Source organism: Halyomorpha halys, unplaced genomic scaffold (assembly GCF_000696795.3).
Source record: "Halyomorpha halys isolate HHAL.00 unplaced genomic scaffold, Hhal_1.1 Scaffold634.1, whole genome shotgun sequence".
Classification (NCBI taxonomy): Eukaryota; Metazoa; Arthropoda; class Insecta; order Hemiptera; family Pentatomidae; genus Halyomorpha; species Halyomorpha halys.
Window position 1 is genome coordinate 54,894 of NW_027109321.1, and position 25,791 is coordinate 80,684.

The 25,791-nt window shown below is 30.5% G+C and overlaps 1 protein-coding gene across 2 annotated transcripts in view; it reads left to right on the top strand.

Annotated features, from left to right (window-relative positions):
- LOC106684967 (spondin-1) overlaps window positions 1-25,791 on the top strand; it is a gene marked incomplete in the record, with an annotated part of 221,736 nt that overhangs the window by 10,642 nt on the left and 185,303 nt on the right. For both annotated transcript variants that reach the window (XM_067047519.1, XM_067047520.1), the window contains 1 exon segment: window positions 21,404-21,563. In XM_067047519.1, the coding sequence (XP_066903620.1) occupies window positions 21,404-21,563 (160 nt within the window).

A 25,791-nucleotide genomic window follows, 5' to 3' on the forward strand; every position in this document is an offset into this window, starting at 1 on the left:
GAATACCACAAACACACGAAAGAACTGAGCTGTAACAACAACAAAAATGGCGGCGATCTCAACTGGTCTATTGTGTGACGTCATTCTCCATTTAACAGACCAAGTAACAGACTCTCAGCCATGCCAAATAAACCACGGTAAAAGAAGGCAATTTTTTTCGATTTAACATGAGTTTTTCCATTTAACAGGCTTTAACATAATTTATGTTATATGTTTGCCGGATCAGATTTTTTTCATGTATATTGATTTGTAACTATGGTTTATCTCAGATTGCTGATTTGAATTAGTTCGGGTTTCTATTTGTTATGAAAATGCTAAATTCTAACTATTTTGTTATAAAATAACCAAGAACACCTTTATTTTATTTGTTTGGTTGCATTTCTTTTTTTAATATAAAATGCAGAAAGTAGAATACCCCTATAGTTTGGGTTCTGAGGAGTTGAGAATCAACTAGGTTGACATTAGAGCCATTTATATTCGGCTTGGGGGGGCAATGAGCTCCCTCTGCTGTCAGCTAAAGTGCTACTTAAAGCAGTTGCTTAACACAGTTTGACTGCTACCATATCGCCTCTCTAGTATTATGGCCCTTCATAGCCACAGTAGGTATCATGCATTAGAAAAAATAATATTTCGATCTATTTTTGTCGTTCTAAAAACTGAAAACGTTAGTGCTTTGCCTTTATTAAACCAATCTTCAGTTGTTTTCTTTCATATTGTATTTTTTTCTTTCAAAATAAAGAATCTATTATAAATGTATTTTTTATTCTGAATAGCAGACAGTCAAGTGGATAAATGGATCCTACAAAGTGTGTGTAATATTAACAAATACATATTAAACATCAACCGAAAATTGAAATGGACCTACGAGTATATTTCTCACATCACTTCTTTCAGTTCTAGTACGCAGCATTAACACATTTAAATGATTATTGATCGTTGTGAGAAAAAAACATAAAACTGTATAAAATGGTTAAAAATTTTAGAAAATACATGCAGAATATTATAAGATATATCGCATGGAATATTATAAGAAATATTGTGCTGTAAATCTTAGTAGCGAAAGTCTGAAATACATAATAAAAAGATAATAGCAATTCGAACTTTTAACAAATTATTTGATTGATCAAATTAAAACAAGTTCCTATGGTTTGTGACCTTTTTTTTTTTGCACATGATCAAATGTTTGATCGAGACCGATATCATGCTTTTAAACAAATATTATTTTTGCTCCCTTGCCTCATTTGGTGTTTGTTGTATTTTATAAATTCTACAATTTGATGTACACTTTCGCTACTTGATGGCATAATATTTTAATATCTTTTTTTTTTTAATCAATGAAAATTGTTAAAGTATTTCGATATTCACTTATAGTAAAAAACATGGGAAACGTTTTTTAGTAAACAATACGCAAAATTAATGAATATGCAGCTAATAATTACGCGTATTTTTAAAGGTTATTAATCTCTTAAAAAATGACAGTTCGATAGTTTTTGTTTTTAGCTGTACGATGTATGTATGCATCCAGCTCCTGCTAATAAAACAGTGTTCAAGTTTCCGTTTGACTTCTTCCTCTGCGCATCTTCTGTTCGGTGGCCTCCCGTGAGCAGGTCTTCTTTAGTAAAGATTAAATTGGGCTGGGCCAACTACATTTTTCCACCCGTATAGAAACTCCTTCTAATATAGGTGGCTTTGTTTGGTTACTAGCTGAAAGAAATCGTCTTGTATGAGGGGGTATAGTCCAGTACTCTATGTTGTAATCTGGCTCGTTAGAGTAATCAGAGTATTGATTGCAAAAATTCTAAGGAATGGACTGGAATGATCGAAGACCTACTGCATCAGCCTTCTGACTTCTCATTTTAATGATCGTATTAGGAGTTTAAAACGAGATCTGGAAGTACCGAGTTTTTCCTTTATCCTTCGAGCTTTCTCTTCACTGTGAAAAGAACATGCTAATGGTTTTTTCTAATATCGCTGACTTTTATCAGCATAATACATTATATTTTGATTTTGTTAAGATTATTTTCATTTTTTATCCTCTCTGGACACTAAGTTAAATTAAGATATATATCTCTATTATCTTTTTGTTTTAACTAATTTTTTGTAAAAATCATTTGTAAAGAACACTTTATTCATTTATTATTTCAAAAAAAAGGACTCTGATTAGGTGCTATAAAAATAATAATACTTATCAAACCTTTTACAGTTGAATAGTTTCCAGGAGACTTTGCTATATTTGTTATGAATACGTATTGCAGCTCTAGAAGTAATCTCGCTGCCTAAGCAGCCGATATCCTGAGGGGAGATATGGGATAACCTCTGATCTTGATATCGGAGCCAGAATGTGGTTCAATAGTACGATCCTATCGGGACAAATAATCCGTCGGCGATACTGATAACGGACCAATATCTGAGTTACTTTAATTTTGATGTCTGACAACTGGGGTATTGCCATTTTTCGCGTTCATTTAGAAGTTCATCATCTAATTTTTCTGTCTTCATAGCATATTATTCATTATGTATTAAGTATTATCCTTCTTTAGTTCGAAGGGGTGGAAATAAACATAAAAGAGGAAATCTGGTTGACAGCCTCAGTACCCTGTTGTCTACATGAGAATGATGGGGAATGTTTAAAAAGGGAATTCAAGCTACGATGCTTTCTCATGTTTACAAGACTTCTATCATTAATGAGCCATTTAAAAATGTTTTGAAACAATTATATATACTGTTAACACAAATACTCATTTATAAATTTAGTTCTAAAAAAATAACTCTGCGTATGAAGGTTGAAAGAAATCTTTTTGAAACCTACGCATCTCTAAGTTATCTTTTGTCATTTAATATCAAAGTATTATAATTCCTGGGGCTAGTTTCGTTGGAATTGCGAAAAAAATAAGGACAGGAAATGAGTCCATACTCTTTTTGGACCACACTAATTATTAATTTACCATTAAGTCTATAAAGAAGAATATTTATCACATAGGCTTTAAAAATAACTAATTGAAATCCAGTAAACGCTTTATTATCCACGGGAAGGGGAGAAATGCCCAACTCTCCTTAAAGCAAAAGTGAAACCAAAAAGCGGAAACGCCCTCAGAGCTCAAGTTTTGAGGCAGTCGGTGATTGGCTCCTATACTCCTCTGCCATGCCTCTGGAATCCCAGATTTTCTTTGGCTTCACTTTTTCTGTTAGCTTGCCTCATCCATTATAATCATTCCTCCTACTTTTTAAAAGTACAGGTTATATATTCATTTAATTATTTCTTTTAACTTATCTATTCATTGAAGTATTGAAGTAACTAACTTTTTGTTTTATTTTTTCATAAATAAATATATTTATTTTGTTTAAATTGTTATGTTTCTCTGTATAAACTGATCAACTGCGATGACTATTATGTCTTTGGTTTGACTTTACATTGCTGTCTAATGATAAATTTGTTTAACGGATCGAACATGGATAGTGGATCACTGGAAAGGGGAGGTCTGAGAGTGAGAAAATTGTCAAGTTAATGAAATAAAATTGTTAAATGTGATGAAATATTTAAGTTGATGAAGAAAGAAAAAAAATTGAATGAAATAAAAGAAAAGAAAATATTTCTATTTAGTATTTGTAGTATTTATATTTGTAGACGAGTATTGATTGTGAAGGAAAACGTTTTGCTCTTAGACTAATGTGAGGTACTTCTTTTTTTTCTAGCAATTATTTTTTTCTCTCAATTATTTGTTTCCTCTCAATTATTAGCAAGCGTTCGTAGTCATTAGGGGTCCAGCTGCGCCTAAATGCGTAAGAGGTTATTTAGTTTGTCATCATTGCATTTGAACCGAATTCCCTCAGCCCTCTACCCCACGAAATTGTTAATTAAAGTTGAAAAACCTTAATCCCCCCAGGCGCAGATTGATGAAACTGCCTTATAATTTTTTTATGTTGTGATGTTTTAATTCGGGGTATGAGTAATTGGTCCTCATTATTTCTAAACAGCTGGAACTGCCTGTGCCATCCCCGTTATTTGAAGTTTGGACTTCATACGGGGGCGTAGAAGGATTTTTCATTAGGCTCATCGCATTAACTCTTTTATATTTTTGAGAATTTTACACAGGACTCAAATATAATTAAATTCACTCCATGTTATACTTGATTATCTCGTTTGTTATGTACGTTAATTGATGTTTGGTACATAATTAATTTTTGCTGCGATTCAATATAAGTATTTTATTCTAACTTTCCTCATCAAAATTCAGTGGAAATGCCAAATTAAGAATTCGAAGCGTATCTCGGATCTCTATATAGGATAGGATAAATAAATGAAATATCCAGCGAGATAACGTTGGTATGGCACTGATTTCCGTTAGTGATTCGATCCTAATCCTCCCTCCAACTTAACACGCTAGCCTATTTTAATTTCCGTGATATTACGTTTTGATGGTTAATAATATATTGTGGTATGCGATTCCACAAGGTATAACTTTGAGGATTCAATTCAATTACAATATATTATATTGTATTAATTTCTTTAATACTTTGAAGGTATTCTTCCACTATGGAATAAAAACATAAAACTAAGGCTTACTCGTTTAATTTTCCACCAAGTTCGCCTAAATTCCACAATGTTATTTATTAGATATTACTTATATTCAGCTTCATCCATAAATAGTTAATAACATGATCGTATTAGCTTTATGGTGAATGAATTTAGGATTATTTATTTACTTACTTCACCAAGTCTTAAGAGTTATTAATTACATTTTATTATTTTTCAAAGAACAAAGCATTGACAACTTTTTGAACACATTACATTCTACTTTCTAGAAGTAATTATGCAAAAACTATAGTGCAAAAAGCCGCTGATTAATCTAATTACAAGTAAATGATCATAATTATATTTTTGACGATGTGCTCTTCTTTAATTGTTCTTTAGATTAGAACCGAAGGGGGTAGGCTTTTAAAATATTTTATATTTTAAAAAAGAAAGAAATTAACAACGAAATTGGTACATCGTTAAGGAGATATTATTATTATTATTTTTTTTTTTAAGGATTGGAATAGTGATTCAAAAACGTCTAATCGTCCGCTATTTAAAAATGAAGTGACAGATGTCATGGCCAGTCCCAAGTACCATTCTGATATGATCTATAAATTTGGTGAAAAATCGAATTTTGGAGAAAAGCCTTGTACGAAAGCATTTTTAAAATAGATTTTTTTGGATTATTTGTATCATGAAATTTTAAGAGCAACAAAAGAAATTATTAAAAAAGAAAGAATACCTCATTACCATTAGATATTTATAATGATTTGCTTATTCCATGAGCGGGCAAAAGAAAAGTAATTTATTTGCTATCTAAAGTAGGAAATTATTTTCGAACGAAGGTTCGGGCCTGTAAGGATGAGATTTATGGTCTAAAATACATTAAGAAACTCTATTGGGGAAGGAATTACTGCTTTTTTAGTCAGATTTATTGTTATTCAACCCTGTAGAACATTAGGGGGTGAATCGATCCTTCGGTCTCATTAGCTCCGGAGGAAATCCCTCTTTGTTGATTCAGGTACACCATAGGTAATGATGTGAATTTATTTTTAATTAAATTTACATCATAATAAAAAAAATATCATATTTATGGTTTACTGTTCGTAAAAAAAAAAAAAAATGTTAGCAGGAAACAACTTATTTCAGAATAAAATAAATTTCTTAGCATGTTCAGATTAGGAAAAAAAGGGGTTTACAGCAATATAATATTTATACAACACAAAAATAATTTATTTTGTTGTAAAAAAATAGAACACAAGAAACTGTATTTAATTTATACACTAGGGTCCACTAAACCTTTAAATCACTCTTCAGTTAAGAAAATTTTGTTTTCAATTAGTTGAAGATATTATTTATTTAATTATATTATTTCAATTTCTTGAGACAAAGTAATTATTTATTAAATAAATCAAAAATTTGTATCTTTTTTTGTCTCAACACTTTTATTTTTCACCAGTCCAACGTTTCGGCCATTTTAGCCATCCTCAAGGACATCTTCAATTATAATTTCTTACTCACATTAATTTAAAGTTACTTTTGCAGGCTATTCTACCCAGGTCATTTCCTTTATTATAAGTTAAAAGCCTATTTTTTTTTTTATTAAATTTAAAATCATTAATACAACATAATAATTTTCTTATATAAGATTATCCACAACAAATACACTACCATAAATGGTTTGTGTATTTGTTGTGGATAATTTTATATAAGAAAAATTAAATATTAATATACTAGGAATCTCATCAATCCGTTTTATATTATATAAATGTTGAACAGATTCGATACTTAGGACTCCATCTTGACAAGAGACTTAGTTGGAATCCACATACAAGCTTTAGTCTTGTATGTGGATTCCAACATACAAGACTAAAGCGACAAAGAACTGCTCGGAAATTTTGATATCTATAACACCTACTTTACAAATCCTCTAAACTTCCCATTCACTACATAACATTATTATATAATATGATAATCAAACTAATTTAGACATATGTAATTGAGCCCTGGGGCTCTACCGAAACATCAAATTCCTCCCATATCAAATGCATACAATCCAAAATCCTTCGTAAAATCCTCAATTCTCCTTAATTTTTCACTAATAAAGTCATTCATAAAGAACTTACTGTTCGATACAACCAATGTAACCGATCTAGCCCGAACCAAATACCATTCTTTCCATTACAAACTCCTAAACCACCCAAACCCACTAGTTTTTAACCTTGCTTCCTCTTCCATTCCTGAAAGTCCTCCGAGGTGCCTGAAAAAAAGATGGCCACGAGACCTGCTAATGTAAAAAGTCATTAGAGTGCTACCAATGGGTAGTTTCTCTACACGCCTAATTACTACTACACGCCTATATCACTCTATTAAAAACCAACATCAAATTTACTGGACGTATTTATATAAATGTATAGTTGTAAATTTCAATAAAAATATTTTTAAAAAAAATATATGTACTGATCGTTTCGGGGACGCTGTGTCTCCCTCCTTAGCATCTAATTTAGTGTATCGTCTGTTCCTAGAACAAATGAGAAATTAGCAATGGAAAAAATTACAAATTAGCAGATTCTGTATTTTAGTACTAGAGAAAATTAGGTTCTGAGGAGGGAGACAAATTATCCCCCAAACGTTCAATAAATAAATTAAATACTACGTACATTGTATTGTATGTTGACCTCGAAAGAGAAAATAAAACAGAAAGAAATAAATAATCATGGACCATAACTACGTATCAAATATCATCCAAATCTGTGACTAATTGAAGGGCGCCCTCTAAAAAGATTATGACCTAAATATTTTTTCAGTTTCTTTCTAGTCTAACTGGTGCTAGGCAATGAAAACGAAAATGAATGAACAAGGGTGCTTAATTTAGAATAATAACTTGACTAATGAAAAATATTTCTAACTGTAATATATTACAAAAAATATTCCCATTTTAGATTAAACAGTATTATCTCATATTTATACCTTGTATTTATATTTATTGCATTATAATTACTTTCTATTTATTAGTTTAGTTTTTATCTGTTGTTTTATTGGATCTTGGCTTATTTCCTTAATTATTTGTCTCTTTGTTTCTATTATGTATGCTTTTATTTTTCTTATGTCTATAATTCTATTTGCTATTAGTCCACACGTTTAATATTTATTCTGTGTTCCATCTTTCATCTATATTGATCTCTGTACATTCTCTTTGATTTACTTTGCTCTTTTTATATAATTTTTTACATAGTTTTTACATTCTACCATACTTTATCATTATAATAGAAGTTATCTTATACGTTTACGCTGTTGACAATATTTTTAGTTTTTTTTAAGGAGACGGTGAATTAAATAAAAAAATACTAATAACAATTTATTTTTTTCCGGCTGGCAAAAAAAAATAAGTTATTGCTATTTTTTCCCTTACTACTTGACCTTGGGTTTGCCCTGTATACAAGCAGCCAAAAGATTCATCTAAAAATCGGCGCTATTGATGACAAGCTCTGTTTTGCTTTAGAAATATAAAAGTATTAATATTAACGGAAACTCAATAATTTCATTTCTCCTTTAGCTTCCAGTTTACATTTTAGGAGGTTCTTGCGGTGGGAGAAGTTTCGGAATTCGAGAATTACTGAGTATTATTAAAATTTAATGCGGAAAGATAAGGGAATAAGGATAATGGTGTTGAAACTTTGACAGCTACAAAAGTTTTGTGTATCACGTAATGTTTAATAACAAAGTATACTAACAAATCGGAACTGGATCCGCACACTCAAGTTGAAATATTTGACAGCCATTCAGAGTACGAAGGGTTTAAAGTTTTGATTACGTTGCTAGAAGTACTGAATTTGAAGGTTTCTGGGACGTTCAAAGTGTAAATTCACCATATATTTTAATTATACCCCCCTTGATAGAGTTTAAAGTCATGTTGAGTATTCCAGACGGGCCTTGGATATTAAAATAATTATGATGGACTCTTATGGAATCTTGAATATCATTGTGGAACTGAAAGAGGCTTGAAGTTAACTTCACTACCTGAAGAAACTTTATTCACCAATTAAGATATACAAAGGAGCATTTTGAAATTCTCAAAAATCAAAATTGAAATAAGGGTGATGTTAGTAGAATCTTGAATATATTATATTAGATCTTCAAATTGTTTTCAAATTTCAACATTGAAAATAAATTAATTGATCGTTTCTTTATTATTTTTAATCTAATATTGACTGATAAAAAACTTGATAAAACTTGTGTTGATAAAAAAGTGTTTACATTTTCAGTATAATTGATAATAACACTATTCAAATTCTCATCAGTGTTGTGGAGTTTCCTCGGGCCATGTTCCTGCTGTGTTGCATTGCTAAGCAGGAATTAAAGATCTGGTATTGATCAAGAGGCATATGGCAAAACATAATCGAATGGAATTTATGTTAATTTTAATATTACATTGTTCGTTTTTAAGATGTTAAATTAATGTGGGCAAATATTTGGTAGATTTGATTATATTTAATTGAAAAACAAATGATTTATTATCGGCATAAGTTGTCCTCACAGACCCAGTCTGCTGCAAATTATTAAAGGCAATTTACAGAAACAGAATTATATCATTAGGAATTATTCATAATTTAATTACCTGCACATTAGGTACAAAATCCACTCTGTGCGATGCAGCATAGATTTGTCCTGAAACAACGCTGATAAAAGAACTGCACGCATAAGACAAATTGTAAAAGGAAAACATAAGGTTCTGATAGCGACTAAAGAATAGCAGGATTCCTATGGCAGGGAATTTTAAATAAAAGGAAAAGATTAATATCAGGTTCAGCCAGCAGTAAGCCTTGTAGTTTAGTTTCGCCCCAACTGAAAAGACGTATTAACAATAGTAAGGCTAGAAACAAATCGCGGATCCATACAGAAATACCTCAACCTCATGAAAATGAAAAGAGAAAGACACTGTTAATCATGGAAAGCTCAAGAAGAACCCCAGCACATATAGGAGAGAAAGGGAACAAGAACTACGAAAAAAAACCTGAAGAAGAAGCTGCATTTCTAAAAAACATAATTGGACACACAAAAGATATATATGCTTTTTAAGAAAATAGTGGAGAATTTAACTGAGTGATATTCCGAAGAATTTTTTTTTTTGTTTTATATAACTTGATAAGTTTATATAACTATGGTATTTGAATTTTCTAATCGACGGAATACTTCAATTGTTACTTTCGTGTGCAGGAAAAGTTAAACTATCAAACACTTTGTAGGCTTGAATATAATTATGCTTAATATTAATTTTAGTTTTTAACATAAGCATCTAAGATGAATGGATGATAATAGATGTAATTTCTAAAAACAGTAAAGTACATTTTTTTTTCTTCTTAACCCTTGATTTTGGTTTTGATATATGAGGGGTAGGTAACAATAATAGGTGAGATCTCTTTGACTGTAGTGCAAATGCATTATAAAAGGAGAATAAAGAAAGGGATTGGACTGTAAATTGGAAAAGATTGAATCTACTGTCAGATGATGGGCTTACCATATTTCCTAATGAAGTCAGTAAGTTAGTAGTCCTCAGTCGTGTCGGAGACTGTTTATGTGAGTTTGCCAGCTTTGTGCCCGTCTTGTCGGTGTCACTGACCTGACCTGAATAAAGGGTTCATACAGTACTGGAGGTACAACAAACAAACAACAAACAACAACAAAAAAAAAAAAAACAATTTTATATGCTTTATCGTGATAAATTATATCAAAATTGGTAGTTCCAGAGTCCTATGTACGTGGTCAGTCTTTGCTCTTTGAAGAAATACTTAGTCTTATGATATGTCTAATTAAACCGCACTGAAACTGTTGGAGCCTCTTGGCCGCTGAAGGTGCTATGTTGGTCAGCATAGGTGCTCCGTAGAGTAGGGTTGGCTTCAGCACACTCTGGTAAAACATTAATATGAGGTGGAAAGAAAGATTAACAGAAGTTAACAGGTGATTAAGCCTGTAAAACTTGGTCATGACCTGCTTGATCTTATTGCAGTGGCGAGCTAGTGTCAGTTATCTGTCAAGCATAACACCCAGGTGTTATTATGCTATGCTACCCACACATACTAAGCTGCCTACTGGTGTTTTCTCGCACCCTACTAGTAAAGAACATTTTAAATTTGTATTTATTTAATTAGTAGTTTTTGTTGAGAATTTTCACGAGATGAAAGGAGTTTCTCAAAAAGAGAAAGATTTAAATGTTTTTGGAAGACATTTCTGATTTATTTTATTTTAAAAATTCCTAAATAAAAGAAAAAATAATTTAAAATGGACTTGGCTGATTTTTCAATATAATAATAAAGGATTGAATGAATGATTTATTACAAGTTATATAGATGAACTACCTGCAATTTAATTATTTGAATTTAGATCCAGCCCAATGTATATTTGAACTAGTACCTTTTCGATAAATAATACATTATAATGAATAATACAGTATAATTAGCAGCTAATATAATTAGCTATAGAATGTTTATCAATGTCCAATCTGATTAGATAGAATATTATTAGATATAAACATACTATTATTTATATAACTGACTGAATTTAAATGAATTAAAAATTCATTTAAACATGTTAATTTAAATGAATTAAAAATTCATTTAAACATGTTAATTTAAATGAATTAAAAATTAACATGAAATAGATAGACTTAATAAAATATGCCCATATATACATCCTATGGTTATGATTTTTTTTTTTAAATACTGATTTGCTTAAAAAAGTAAAATATAACATCTTGCTTATTTTTTATTAATGTAGGCCTACTTATAATTTGTTTGTTACAAATATTCTGGTCCCTATTTATGTTTTGGGGCTCTTCTCCCATTCTCAGAATGAACCATCTTTCAAGCAGTTAGATAGCATTATATATCCATATTAAAATACTATGTAACTACTGGAAGGATAGTTCATAAGTTGAACTATCCTAAGATGAAGGAAAAGCCCCAAATTACAGAAATTATAAGAAGGATTTTCCACACATAAATATATAATATAAAACAATACACCTTATAAATGAAGAACATTTATTAAATCTGTTATAAGATGATGATAGTGTTAAGTTAATCTGTAACTGAATGTTTAAAATTAAATAAGGGACAAAATCGGTCCAGCTGATTAAATTTTCCTCGAAAATCTGTTCTATTCCTCCCCTACAACTACAATACTGTACTCAGATCCACATATTTTCCTTGCCGATGGAAATTATTCATAATCAAAATGAGTCCCAAACCTTAAAAGCCGCCAGTATGTCCATCCTCCTACTGTCCATTCTTATCATGGGCAAAATCCTCGAGAAACTTATCTTGAAACACCTGTACCCCATCCTTGATTTCAACCACATAATGCCAGATCACCAGTGTGGATTCCTGCACTGCACTGCACAATCCAGCAATGTCATCGTGTGGTTGATGATTTTGTCTTCATTGGAGCGCGAAATGTACTGCTCGTGAGTCTTTCTTGATGTAGAACAGGCTTTGGATCGAAAACTCCTATCTGCTACATATTTCCTCATTATCCGCTCTTATCTCTCCGACAGTTTATTTCAGGCAAATTACATTTCAAGGTCCTATCCGTTAAACAGTTTGTACAGCTGACATCCTAACACTATCCTCACCACGTATGCCGATGACACATGTTTATTGTCAGTGAACAATGATCCTTGCATTGTATCCCAAACACTCCAATACAGCTTCACCACCCTTGAAGAATGGTGCCAAAACTGGAGGATTAAAATAAATTCCACCAAATCACATTTACCCTTCGTTGTAAACCAATGACCTCCTTCCCCACAGTATCTTTTAATAATACCCCACTTATTCCTGCAAAACAGATCCGTTACTTAGGACTACATCTCGACAAACGACGGACTTGGAATCCTCATACAAGACTGAAAAGACTGGAAACTGCTCATCGATTCCGTCTATTACAGCATTTACTAGACAAACAGTCCAAAATTCCAATCCATTACAAAAGACTGATCTACATGACTGTTATAAGACCTATCTGGACATATCGAGTTGAGCTATGGGGCTCCACTAAACCATCGAATTCCTCCCGAATCCAACCCTTAGAGTCAGTCCAAAATCCTTCGTAAAATCCTTAATGTTCCTCACTTTGTCACAAATCAAATCATCCATCAGGACCTCAATGTCCCATATGTTGCCGATTTGGCCAGAAGCAGATACCAATCCTTCCATGATAAACTTCCCAACCACCCAAACTAACTGGTTTTTCCAAACCTGGCTTCTTCTTCATTACCTAATAATCCTCCTAGGCGTCTGAAAAGAAGATGGGATCGAGATCTTCTCCTTTAGAAAAGTTTTTGGAGTTCTAGCAATGGGTAGATTCTCCACATTTTTTGTATCATGTCATAATATCACTTATAGCAAATTTACTTGATATGTGTCTACAGTTGTAAATAACAATAAATATATTATTAAAAAAAAAAAGATTGGCCAAAACTTTGGACATTTAATGAAATAATAAAGAGTGCATAATACTTTACTTGGATACATATTATTTTATTTAAACAATAAAACCAATCTCGAAGGATTGAAAGTATTTAAGTAAAAGTAAATATATAAAGAAAATATTTAACAAATATTAAACAAGGATTTTACAACAAACTATGATTAATAGTAAAGAGGACCATCAAGCATAGATGTTGATTATCTTAGAGTATTGAGGTTTTAAACAAAAACGATATTAAAAACAATGTTAGTTCGAGTTGTTTTATTTGTTAAATGCATTAGTAGATTTTTTTTAAACATATTAGTATTTGCTAATAATATGGTTAAAACATATGCCTTTATAAATTATATATTGAAGAAAAAAATGCGTTCTATCTTAACTGTAAAACTGATTAAAATATAATGTTGGATCCGAAAAGAGAGATTGAGATACGATTTCAGGTTGTAGAAAGGGGCACGTTAATGGAAAAACCTTATCCCGACAAAAGGAAGTAATCAAACCGCTGGCCCCGAACGAAATTTCTTAGACTATTCCGCTAGGGACAAATGGAACAAGCTACTGAAGGGTTGGATGGCTCCTTAATATTGGATGCTATCAGGTTGGGGGGGGGGAGAGTAGAAGACTGGTGGAATATTAGAGAAGGGGGTCACAAAGCAACCTAAAATGCTTAGACCCCCCTCTCCCTCTCTCTCTGTTTTACTACATCAAAAGAATTGTTGAATATATAATATACATTACAAAACTATAAAGATGTACTCCTCTACTTACAGTTTAATATTTAGTACATTATTCAGAATGTGAAACACTAATAATGTCACGTGGGACTATGAATGATAAACCTTGGCGTATGCTTGGGTGGAGTGGGATTAAAAACATATACCCCATCTCCTAAATGTATGAAAAAATAAGATTTTCATACCTGCCAAAAAAAGTTTGTATTTCGATTAATATTTCATTTTTTGAGTATTTAATTTGTATTTTGAGTAATAATCACTAGGCACCAGCACTTAGAAAGTATGAGGAGATGGCATTATAATTACATGATAATAGTGTTACTGTGAAACTTCTTTATTACGTACACCCAGGGGGAAGATGATTTTATCCGCTTTATAAAGGTGTCTTTTAAGAAGGGGTAAGGAACATATAAAAGGAACATATTTGTAAAATATGCAATACCTCGTAAGTCCTACCCAAAGTAATAATACGATTTTATACTGTTCACAGAAAAAAAATCATAGTATCGTTTTAGGAACATTTTATCAAAAAATATCCATTTTTCTGTGGGACACATACGCTAGCTGTATGACAAAAAATTGAAACTTGGTGGACATTATGACGAATTTTAACCCGTGCCGTTGCTGTAAAAATGTAAAAATAGACGACCATATAAATGTTTCTGGCACACACTGATATATTCATAGACTCAATGGTGGCAACTCTATGACTAAATGTCTTGTAGTCCCATCAATTCTAGAATTGTGAGTTTGTACATTTATATTTTATGAATTGTGTCAATTATGGAGGAGTGAGAACTAATGACGGGGAACAAAATTGGTGTCCGCATACGGACTGAAGAATTTACGGAAAAGATTTGAACCTCAATACATACATTTTTGGTTTCTTTACTAAGGGTTGTCCGTTAATGGAAGTTTGACAGTACATAAAACGCATATTATATTCAGTGAGTTATTTTGCAACATAAAGTTAGAAATTAGTGGAAGACATTTAAAATTCTTTTATTAAATCACTTTCTGGCAGATTTACCATTATTGATTAAATTGTGTTATTTTGGGTCTAATGAGCTCTAATTATTGTCTGTACTATTTATTTAATTTTTTTTTAATGGGTGTTTCCTTAGTAAATACCAATGAAATATGTGCTCTCTAGCCCCTTCATAAAATATTAGAGGGGAGGAGAAACTGCCTTGCACCCTCAGTGCCGATACTTATTTGGAGCTGTTACTTTTGTAGTGATTCCAATATATTTTAAGTAGTAGTTATTTCGAGAACAAATTGCCTTCTTCTTATTAAATCCTAACTTTATCTCCCGAAAAAGAATTCCGTGTCTGCCACAGATGATAAAAATCCGAGATAAAATATTAATTATTGTAACGTACAATAAAATTGCAAGCACGAGTACCCGTGGGGCTTTGAATAAAAAAAAATATATCGGTAAAATATACATTCTATGTGATATCACGGAGTAGTTATTTCACTTTTACTTGGATATTACGATACAGATAATAATATAATAAATGGAACAGTGTTGTTCTATTTTGTCAAATAGTTACAATTTATTTAATTTATTCATCAGTTTCCTCCGAATTGAAATGCTTTTGGTAAAAATCTGATTATTTTTTGTTAATGATTGCTAAAAATATTATCATTAATTTATTTATAATCTTAACACTTTCTTGATTGTGGTTAATATTGTTTAAATAAATAAAATTTTATCCATTTTAGTCTCAAAACATTTCATCAAAACACACACCAACCCGTACATGTCGAACTATGGATTATAGAATTATAAATAACATAGAGTAACGCTTAAGCTGTTTTTCCTATGACCCTAAGTTTTTGTTCAATTTTTTTTTTTAATGAACCATAATGTATAATGTAAGTAATTTACATATTTCTGTATGAGACTAATAAATTTGCTTAAGAAAATTTATGCACAAAAAATCATATATAAAAAAAAAAACTTACTAATTGTAAAAATTTTAAGATATAACCTTCGATTAAATCTCGAAAAGTGACTCAAAAGGTGGGGTTTGATCTCACATCACTGGAGGATATAGCTATGAGATAATCGGCGTCAAACATGCAAATATATTCAAGTTTTTTACCTCCGGCCTGTACACAATCTATAAATGAATCTAGCTTTAACGCTTTACCCTTCGTAATTGTCACGCTGAATTATAGGAAGTGAAAATAAAGAGAAAAACAATTAGTCCAGAGTAGACAACTGGCTGAAATCGTAGCGACTGCACTGAGAGAAGAACAGGCAACAAAAGAGATAACAGGGATAAAATAGCCAAAGTGATTTATCGTAACTGACGTAGACAGTCTATTTAGATTTTGAAAAATTAATGATTAAATAAAATTGATTCATTGTTGAACTACGTTCAGTTTGATGAGGTACGGTCATCAAAGAAAAAATATAAATAAACAAAAAAATATTTTTTTTATCCCATATTTCAAATGACGTTTCATGCTGAGTTTCAGGTCTTCATCAGGACTATAACACAAAAGAGATAACAACCATCATTTCGAGAAACATAAAATTAAAAAGAAACAGTATACAAACCAATATGGAATTATACAAAATAAGTGATTGATAATCTAATTGAAATATAATATTATGTAGGTAAGATGATTCATACCTTAGCTTTTTGAAAGTTCAATGAACCTCATCACCCCACGCTGAAAATTCCAAACCTACATAAAGCATTGTTTGAAAATTTAAAAATGGAGATAACTATGCAGAGAAACTATATTATTGACGTTGGAATTTCTTACATTATTATTATTATTTTTTTTTTTTTCAAAATTAGACGATTCAAAATTGATGAAATCACTACTACTTTAATATTAAGTTTTTATAATATATTAATCTTACGAATATGTAATAATGTTTTTAAATAATTTGCAACTGTTTCAGTTGCTGTTCATTATTTGCAAATGAATCCGGCTGAGTTAGCATAAAACTGAAGGACTAAGTTGTAAAATTGGTCAACAAGATTTTCAATGCAAATTCGAAATGATTCATTTTCTATGGCCATTAATTCAATTAAGTTTTATGATGTTTGCTATTCTGTGTATGCCATAAACAAGTCAGCAGGAATGCAAACAGCTTTTATGGTATTGTGCCAATTAAGGAAACCTTATTTATGGCAATACCATTCAAATAGTTTAAGGGTTATTAATTGACTTTTTACCATGGGAATTCATACGACTTGAAGTATATTTAAATTTATTGAATCAGTAAAATTAAATCTAAAAATGAACTAGAGATTCATTTTCGTGAAAAATTGAAATTCGTAAGCGTGAATTTCATAAAATTACAGTACACAAACAATTAATGTGAAACATGAAAATATAAGTGGAAATTTATAGGAATGATGCTTTAGTCACAAGCGCAAGTCGATGATATTAACAAGGCAGATCACTAGAAAACTTATATATTTTATGAACTTGTTATAAATATTATTTATGGTCTTTAAAACAAGTTAGGGATTTATATTAAAGTATTCATAATTCCTTCAAAGTGAACTGATTTTCCCCTTGAGGGATAATGTTGCCCCAAAAATTTCAAAACGTTCGTGTTGTTGAATATGGAAGGGAATAATCCTATATGGTTAAGAGGGAAAGATGAGACAAGAAGTTTGAAGAAATTTGAAAGAGTTATACCTTCAAATTTGTGCGAAGTTCAGTTGGAAAATAAACAAACGGTTTCTAGTATTTTCTTTTCTAACTCCATTGTTCTCTACTAAACAAAATCTGATTAAATAACTAGGCACCAGATATTGGTAGTAATTAGCTTCAATAAATAATGTCCCATGTGTAGTGCTTAATCCTACAGATTTTTTATTTTCAACATTCTTTCAAGTTTTAATTGTTAATTTAAAATTGATAAAAACTTATTTCAAGTCAATCAGAAATATATGGTTTGGATTTATTTTTGTTTAAATTTATATGGGATATTTTTTTTTTTTTTTAAATAAATTTTTTGTTAGGGATGCTACTAACTCCAACGACCCGGGTTCGAATCCGGCTGTGCAGAAATTTGTTTTCTGTTACACTGTAGCCGTGAGTCAATCCTGTGGGTTCTAGAGTCCTCCTGGGGTCCATCCAGCCTCATAAATTGTGTACCGTTAATTGGGTGAAAATCTGGCGGTCGAGCATGATTCTCATCAAAACACCTCATTGCACAACCGTTAGTCTAGTAACGTTTTAGCATTTCCTTACATAGTACTAAGCCCTTGGCCCTTCACGTTTTGTATTAATACAGATTTTAATTTTTAATTTATATTTTTTGTTGCTTTATATTCTACTTTGACTCACGAGAACACGTATATTAAGTTGGAAAAAAACTAACACTTTTTCTCATAATTTTTTTAAAACTTTTATTTTACTGTTATATGTTTGATTCTTTCATCGCTGCTGATACCCTTAAATAGCAACTGTTATTGAGCCCTAGGGACTTATTTCACAATAAATTATAAACTGAATATACTGAAGTATGATAATAAAGTATAACTATAGCAATAATAGTTCTGTAGTCTATTCTTGATACAGTTTCACTGACTAGTATAAAGATGTCTTATTCTTGTTCACTTTTAACTCCTATAATATCATTAATAGTTATCCAAATCATGAGAAATAAAATATTAGTACTTGTATTGTGTATTTACTTATGGACTAATATTATTGAGCAGAACATTATGAAATAGATCCCAGGGGTTTATTATGATTTTATAAAGTGGAACAAAGTCATCCTACGTTCATGTGTACGTATAAAAAAATAATAATTAATAGACAGATATCAACTCGGTGAATACCGACTGCTCTTTTTTTTTGGTTTTACTCTAAGGAAGCTGAGGTAAAAATTTCAGACTTTTCTGTTTCCAGTGAAGTGGTGAAGTTCATCAAAAAAGCAAAATATCGAAAAACGTTCAAAATGTGGTGCTGAATAACCCACTTAGACGGTGCTTTAAAAGCGAGGGAATAAATGCTGAATTTATAGAGTGTTAGGGGAAATAGAATGCTATTTACAATATATACAGTAAAAGACTAGTAAATTGTGCTGACATGAATTCAATAAAAACTAAAAGGGATAATCTCATGCGTAAACCGGGCGATAGGGAGGATATAACTGGAAGGATAAGTGCTTTCAAGGTAATCTTCATGTGAATATAGGACAATATTATCCGAGGTATATCAGTATATCGTGTTATGATGGCAGGGGTGCCTCAGCAATGTGAAGAGGCCTTAAGGAAGGGTTAAAGACCTGTCATTTTATTCAGTATCTTTCAAGTTTATTATTTTTATTTATCTATTGTTTGATTTTTTTTATTCATATCCTCTTTTGTTTGTGCTAAGCTGCCTAATGTTCTTTTTTTCTATACCAAATATAAGGGAACATTTTATTCATGCAAGTAAAAAAAGTATGAAAAAATGTAGTTTACATTTTATGATTTAGACCTCAAGGAGGAAACTTATTTCTGTCTGTCTGTCGGCTTGTTTGTAGTCACATTTGTGTTAGAGAACACTTAATTCGATTTTGAAGAAATATTCACGAAATGTGTATCCAATTAGCCACTTAGCACTCAAATGGTCCCTCCTCAATTTGATCAAATACCATCCAATGCTAACTCATCCCCTGAATGTATTTTCTTTGATAAAAACGATGTTTGTCTGATAAGACTCAAAGTTGGAGGAAAAATAAGAATTTGTGTAAAATGAGTCTAGTATAATTGCTGTCATATTCTATATACTTCTTTCACAAACACATCACCAAATTTATTTTTCTTGATATACGCATATTTTAAAAAATTTTTGTTTGTTTTTTTATTCAATGTTAGAGAAAAATGAGGAAATTTCATAAGCATGTTCTGGTACAAATATTAACTTTTTCGCTTTTATACACGAAAAAATAATTTTTTTGAATACCATTACATTTCAATAAAGAATCTTGACGCAGATCCTATTCTCAAACAACGGATTGTTGTTGTGGCAGCTTTATAGCCATCGAAGCTAATACATCATATTCATTTTTTAGCAAGTTTACAAATAAAATTGGAAAGTAAGATAAAAAAATGTTAAGTTTCACATGTGAATATGTTATGAAAATGTGGAATTTGTACTATCGTTGTTGTTTCAAACCTACTCCTTGAAAACACCTGTAAGAAATGTAGATGAAAACATTTTGTACGTTATTATTTTGAACCTTATTGAACATTAATTTTAGACGGTAAATTGTATTTAATTATGTATCCATTAATGCTCTAATTATTTATTAATTTATGTAGCTATCTATTTTTGCTACATTCTGTTTCTCATGTTTTTGTTGGGACAATGTGGAGTATATAAATAAATATTATGTTTTGTGTACTCATTTTTTCCCATGATTATAACAAAGATGAAATTCAAGAAACTGTCTGTCAGATTAGTGTTCATGAATGTGAAAGTGTGCATTTTTTTTTTGTCTATAACCCTTATTTTTGACAATTTTTGTTATAACTTAATAACAAAAATTTCTATAACCTAATATTCATGATTTATGATTTTTTATAACCCATATTTCTGATTTTTTTGTTTTTGGCTTAAATATATATACCAATATATATTTTGATTTCCACACTGTCTCCTTCTTCTGTAGTTGTCTACATTTTAAGGGGTTTTTGAGTTTGTAATTATGTTGTAATCAGTGGTCTATGAATTTTATAACGTGCTGGGGCACACATTGCTTTTGAAATGACGTACATGGTACACATTTTTTTTTTTCATAATCCCTATTTCTGAATTTCATTTAAGGTTTTTAGTATGAATATATATTCTGGTCCTGCACTGTTTCCTTCTTCTGTAGTGGCCTACATTTTAAGGAGGTTTTGACTTGTATTTTTGTTGCGGTACACATGGTTGATCATATTTTGTTATATGTGGATTAAAAAATATACTTAAGACGAGCATCAACTATATGTTGAAAACCTTTTCAAGATTTTTCCAATCTTTTGTATGCTGATCTATGATGAAAATGTTCTTTTCTAATTTGAGAGTTTAACTAGCATTATTAATTCAATTCATTATTCTCTTGGAAAATTTCTTTATTAATCCCGCTTTTTTTATCTAATTTACTGAATGAATTGGCTATCAAACCTCTTTAATAGGTGGTTAGAGCTTCATGAAGAAAAATTGCCAATATCAAAGTATTACTGCTAAATCGTCCAAGCTCTGGGAAAATAAATAATATTAAATCATTTAGCATTACGAACATCCTCCGAGGCGCCTGAAAAGAAGTTGGCTTTGAGACCTTCTGGTGTAAGAAATATGATTATAGTGCTACGAATTGGTAGTTTCTCTACATGCCTATATACTATTTTGACCTTACATCAAATTTACTTAATATGTTTTTAGGTAAATACAGATGTAAATAGTAATAAATAAAAAAAGAAAAATAAACTTTAAAGTATCTGGTACGTCCACTTAAATGACTTCCCTAAAATTTTGTCAGTTAAGGTACAATATTCATAGACATATATATAGTGATTCATATCTGTATCTAAACTAATAAAATTCTGGTAATTTTTTTAAAAATACTTTTTTTAGTTTATATTATTTAATAATTATGAACATGAATTGGGGACCCGATATCTAATGTTTTGGTTGTTTCTTTTTCAAGGCGCTACTCCTTCTGCAGTTCGCCCTGATGGCAGCTGCAACCAATGGCTGCGACAGGACTCCAGAAATGGTCATCGGGCAGAAGTCAGACCCGGAAGGCAAGTTCCGGATCTCCATGTCGGCCAACCCCCTTGTCTACGTTCCTGGCGAGATGTATACAAGTTAGTAGCTTAACTTATTTTACTACTAATCATATTTATTTGTTGCTGAAGTAATATAGTGTTACCATGGAAAGATGACAAAATAATTTATTTAGCGGTTGGATCACTCGTGTATACGGTAATATATATATTTTTCTTTCTTTCATTTTTGGCCGTAAGATAAATGCAAAAATTTCTATTAATAAACTTAGTTCATAATTTGTTTTCGATAATCTGGAAAAAACACTGTGATTTGTAGTAATCATAATTAATAGAGTTTGGACAGTGCATAAAAGAAAACATCAAATTTTCTTCCCAAAGGTATCATTTAACGAACACAAACCACTATATCAGGATTTTATTCAAATAGAAAAACTATTTTGAGTTTCAGAGGCATTACCTGGAAAATCTCGTGAAATTATTTTTCCTTATCACATATTTATTTTCCTTTTCAGGCCATCTGTTGATAATAATATACATTTTTGGAGCAGTAATAATCATATAATTAATTCATAGAGAAGTCATTAAGTTTTGATTTAATATTTTTAATTTACGAAAAATAAAGAAAAAACTATTGAGAAAAACACAAAATTTAAAACTTTTTATTAAATATAAATTTTTAACCACGAATAAAATTGTGATATAATTTTAATTAAACTTTTTAGTGATTCACACTTAATTAAAATTAAAAGTAGATTTCGAAAAGTGATTTATATTAATATTATGTTATTTATTGTGTTTAAACAGTAATTTGTATGCTTATTTAGAAAAATCTTTCAATATTTCTGATTTCAATAAAACAGTAAAAAGACAAGAACCAATCCTTACTTTGTAACGAATAAGTCTCTTAATTATTATTAAGTTAATGAATTATTTCTCCTTACATTCGCTTATGTTGCTTAAAATAGGCTTATACAAAAGCTACTGGATACGGAATGGCTTGCTCCGGGAAACAATAACATTATATTTTAATTTGAAGTTGTAATATTATAAATAACGGAACACAACAATAGAGATGGGCCTCCAACCATGGGCCTCACAGAATAGCCTGTCTTGTACTTTTCGAAGTCTATAAAATTTATAAACTAGCATGGATGTTTTTTTGAAAACTCTCGTATATTGTTCACATCCTATTGTAAAAATATTTGTTTAAAAAATGGGCAGAAAAAATCGATAAAGTTAACCTGTAGTTACATGCATTGATTTTAGCCTAAACACAAGTCTTTGCGTCCCCATACATTAATCATATAAAGTGCATTTAACCTTGTATTTCACCAAAACGAATTTATCCGATTTTAAGGTAAGTATAAGTCAGAAAATGACCGGAATAGGGTCTGTTTTACACCCTGCAGAATATTATGAAATCGATATCGTTCAAAATAAAAATACCGGTAAAGTAGTATAAGATATAATTTCAGATGTTCTACGGCGTGTAAAATAGTTGATTTATTTTTGCTATTATTTTTTATTTTAATAAATACCTTCTCTTTCTTAATACACTGAGTACAAATACACTATACTTGATTCATACGATTTTCTCGGAATATTTTTAATTTTACATATAATTAAGATACATTGATTTTTAAGAAATAATAGTATAATTCATTAACATTATTTTTTTTTTAGCTGGTTTATATTGGTATAACTTTAAAATGGTTAATGTATAATGAAACCATAGAAATCATAAAATAAGTATTTATATTTTTTTTCCAAAGCCCCAATTGGTTATTATAATTTGGTAGTAAATGTATCCTGTGTATTGAGATTTTGTTTTTCTCTGAAACTGGGTTTCATTTTAAAACATAAATGTGGTGGTCGATGTTTTAAATTTAAAAACATCAAGGTTATATTATGTGATATTAGTTGGTAATAAGATAGAAAATATTAAATTCTATAAAGAAATTAAGTCTATATAGTTACAAAAAACTTTCGGGAAGCTTAAACTGAATCTAGCTTTATCACAGTACTGTATTTGCACACAAGCAAGAGAAAACAATTTCAAACATTGTTGGAGATGCATTGCCTTCTATCTTCTCCGATTCTAGATCCAGGAGAAAGCTTTTAGGATAATGTCAAACGACAGGAAGTGACTGGATGAACAGCTCTACCAAATCTTGTATAGAAGATTTGGCCTTTACTACATAGTGGGGTTTACCTGTCCTTAACGAAATAGGTTTAGAAAGTAAAATCTATAGTATAATTGTTTTCTTTTTGGATGTGTAAATCCTACATCGGACAATATTTTAAAAAATGACAATACTTAAGCTAATATCAACTTAGCAATTTTTCTTATGAACCCTACGATGTTGATTTAAAATTATACATAATTTCTTGGAAATATTTTACTCATTGCCAAAACAACAACGAAAGGTGTAGGAAAGAAACACTCAGTAAGGTTTCAGCCAAAGCTATAGGCCTTTATAAAGTCAAAGAAAAAAAATACAATTACCATAGAATAATGAATAAAATTCTGTAAATTGGAAGAATAAATTAGGAGGGATTATTATGGAACAAAAAATATTTCATCATTACATCAAAATAGATAAAGAATAAATTAGTATGTAATATTAAATTATTTTAAAAATTTATATTCATGAAATATTAAGAATGATGCCTTTAAAATGAAATGAACCGTCAAGAGAGAACGTTGGTTAATAACTTTAGTCACACACAGGTACTTTTCATGTCGCTGCTTTGTTTTGATTATGGAACATCTAACAAAAATAAAGTTGTCGATTGGACATATTTTATAGATAGTAATAGTATACTGGGCATCATCATACAAAGCTACAATAGTTGGGTTGTCACAAAGAGTTTCCAGACTACGTCTCAATCTATAGAATATGTTAAGTTCAAAATTAAAAAAAAAAAAAATTGTTAGATTAAAAAATACATAATATATTGGTATACTGTATTATTATTCTTCGTATTCCCACTACATTTGTTCTTCTATTATGGTTGTTTATTATTTGGTTTATATGGAGAGATTATGCACGTGAGAAAAGCAATTTCAGTGAAATTTTTTTGTGTGATTCTAGGTCAACTTAAATTAGACTATAGAACTATATCATCACAGGTAGCATATTTTCTTACTCTATTTGTAATAGTTTTTGGTATCAATGAACTAATAGAAACAATTAATCAACAAACCAAACCGTAATGTTTGTTAATAACGTAGTGCAGGTATGTAACAAGGTTGAGAAAACGAGAAGAGAGTCGAGGGTGCGGTAAGGAAGGAAACCACGGTGAAACAATACTGCATCAATTTGACCGACTTAACGGCCTACGTTATATGAATCTATCATCAGAACTAACTAGGGGAGGCTACGCTCGTTGAATCAACGATTTCAATGAAACTTCTTATTCGCAATACCAGGTCGAAAAATATCAGAAACGTGTCCGAGGGCTTATGCGCCCAAGGAGACAGGAAAAAAAATATTTTATACAATTTTTATTACAATTTTTTTTAATATATATTTTTTGTTTTTGCTCTGAAGTGATTTATATATTATTATATACCAATCGATTATTTTTTTTGTTCAAAATACGGAATACCTCACCAATTGGATTCGATGAGTTTAAATGCATAAGATAACAAAAACCTGAAGGTCGCTTTTAGAAAAGTAGGCTAAAAAAGGTTTAAAAAAAAGAGAATCAGTATCTTTTTTAGGACACTTGAATACGACTTTTTATGTAAATAAATGAATACAAATTTTTGAGCTTAATCGTACAAGACAGATTTTTAGCCTGTGGATGTCCCGCGTTCACGTAAACATTCATAACTCCAAAAGATTTTACTCAAATACCTTACAGGTAGTATTGAAAAGTTGAATCTCTGCTCTTTCAAAAAAATATCAATATATTATATGTTTTATGTTCACTAAAGGAAGAAAAGGTGATTTTAAATAAAGAAAAACTTCTCAAACGTTCCATTTTGTACGTCTAATTTAAAGTTGTTTAGGAAGGTCGGGTTTGTGATGTTTCTGGTAGTTATAGGAGCCTTGTAGTTGGTATCGTAGTTTAGTAGAAATTATTATTTAAAATATGGAAAATATTATATTCACGTTTGGGACCAAATCCGGTTTCGCATAAATCTGGCACAACTATTTATGTTCGCACACCGGGCCATTGATCCCGAGGAAAATTTTCCTATGCAAATCCATTAGTGCCATAAATCTGTCAGTAAATTTTCTTTTCATCATAAATATATTGTTTTAGTTAATATAGTTTTACTTACATTATATATATA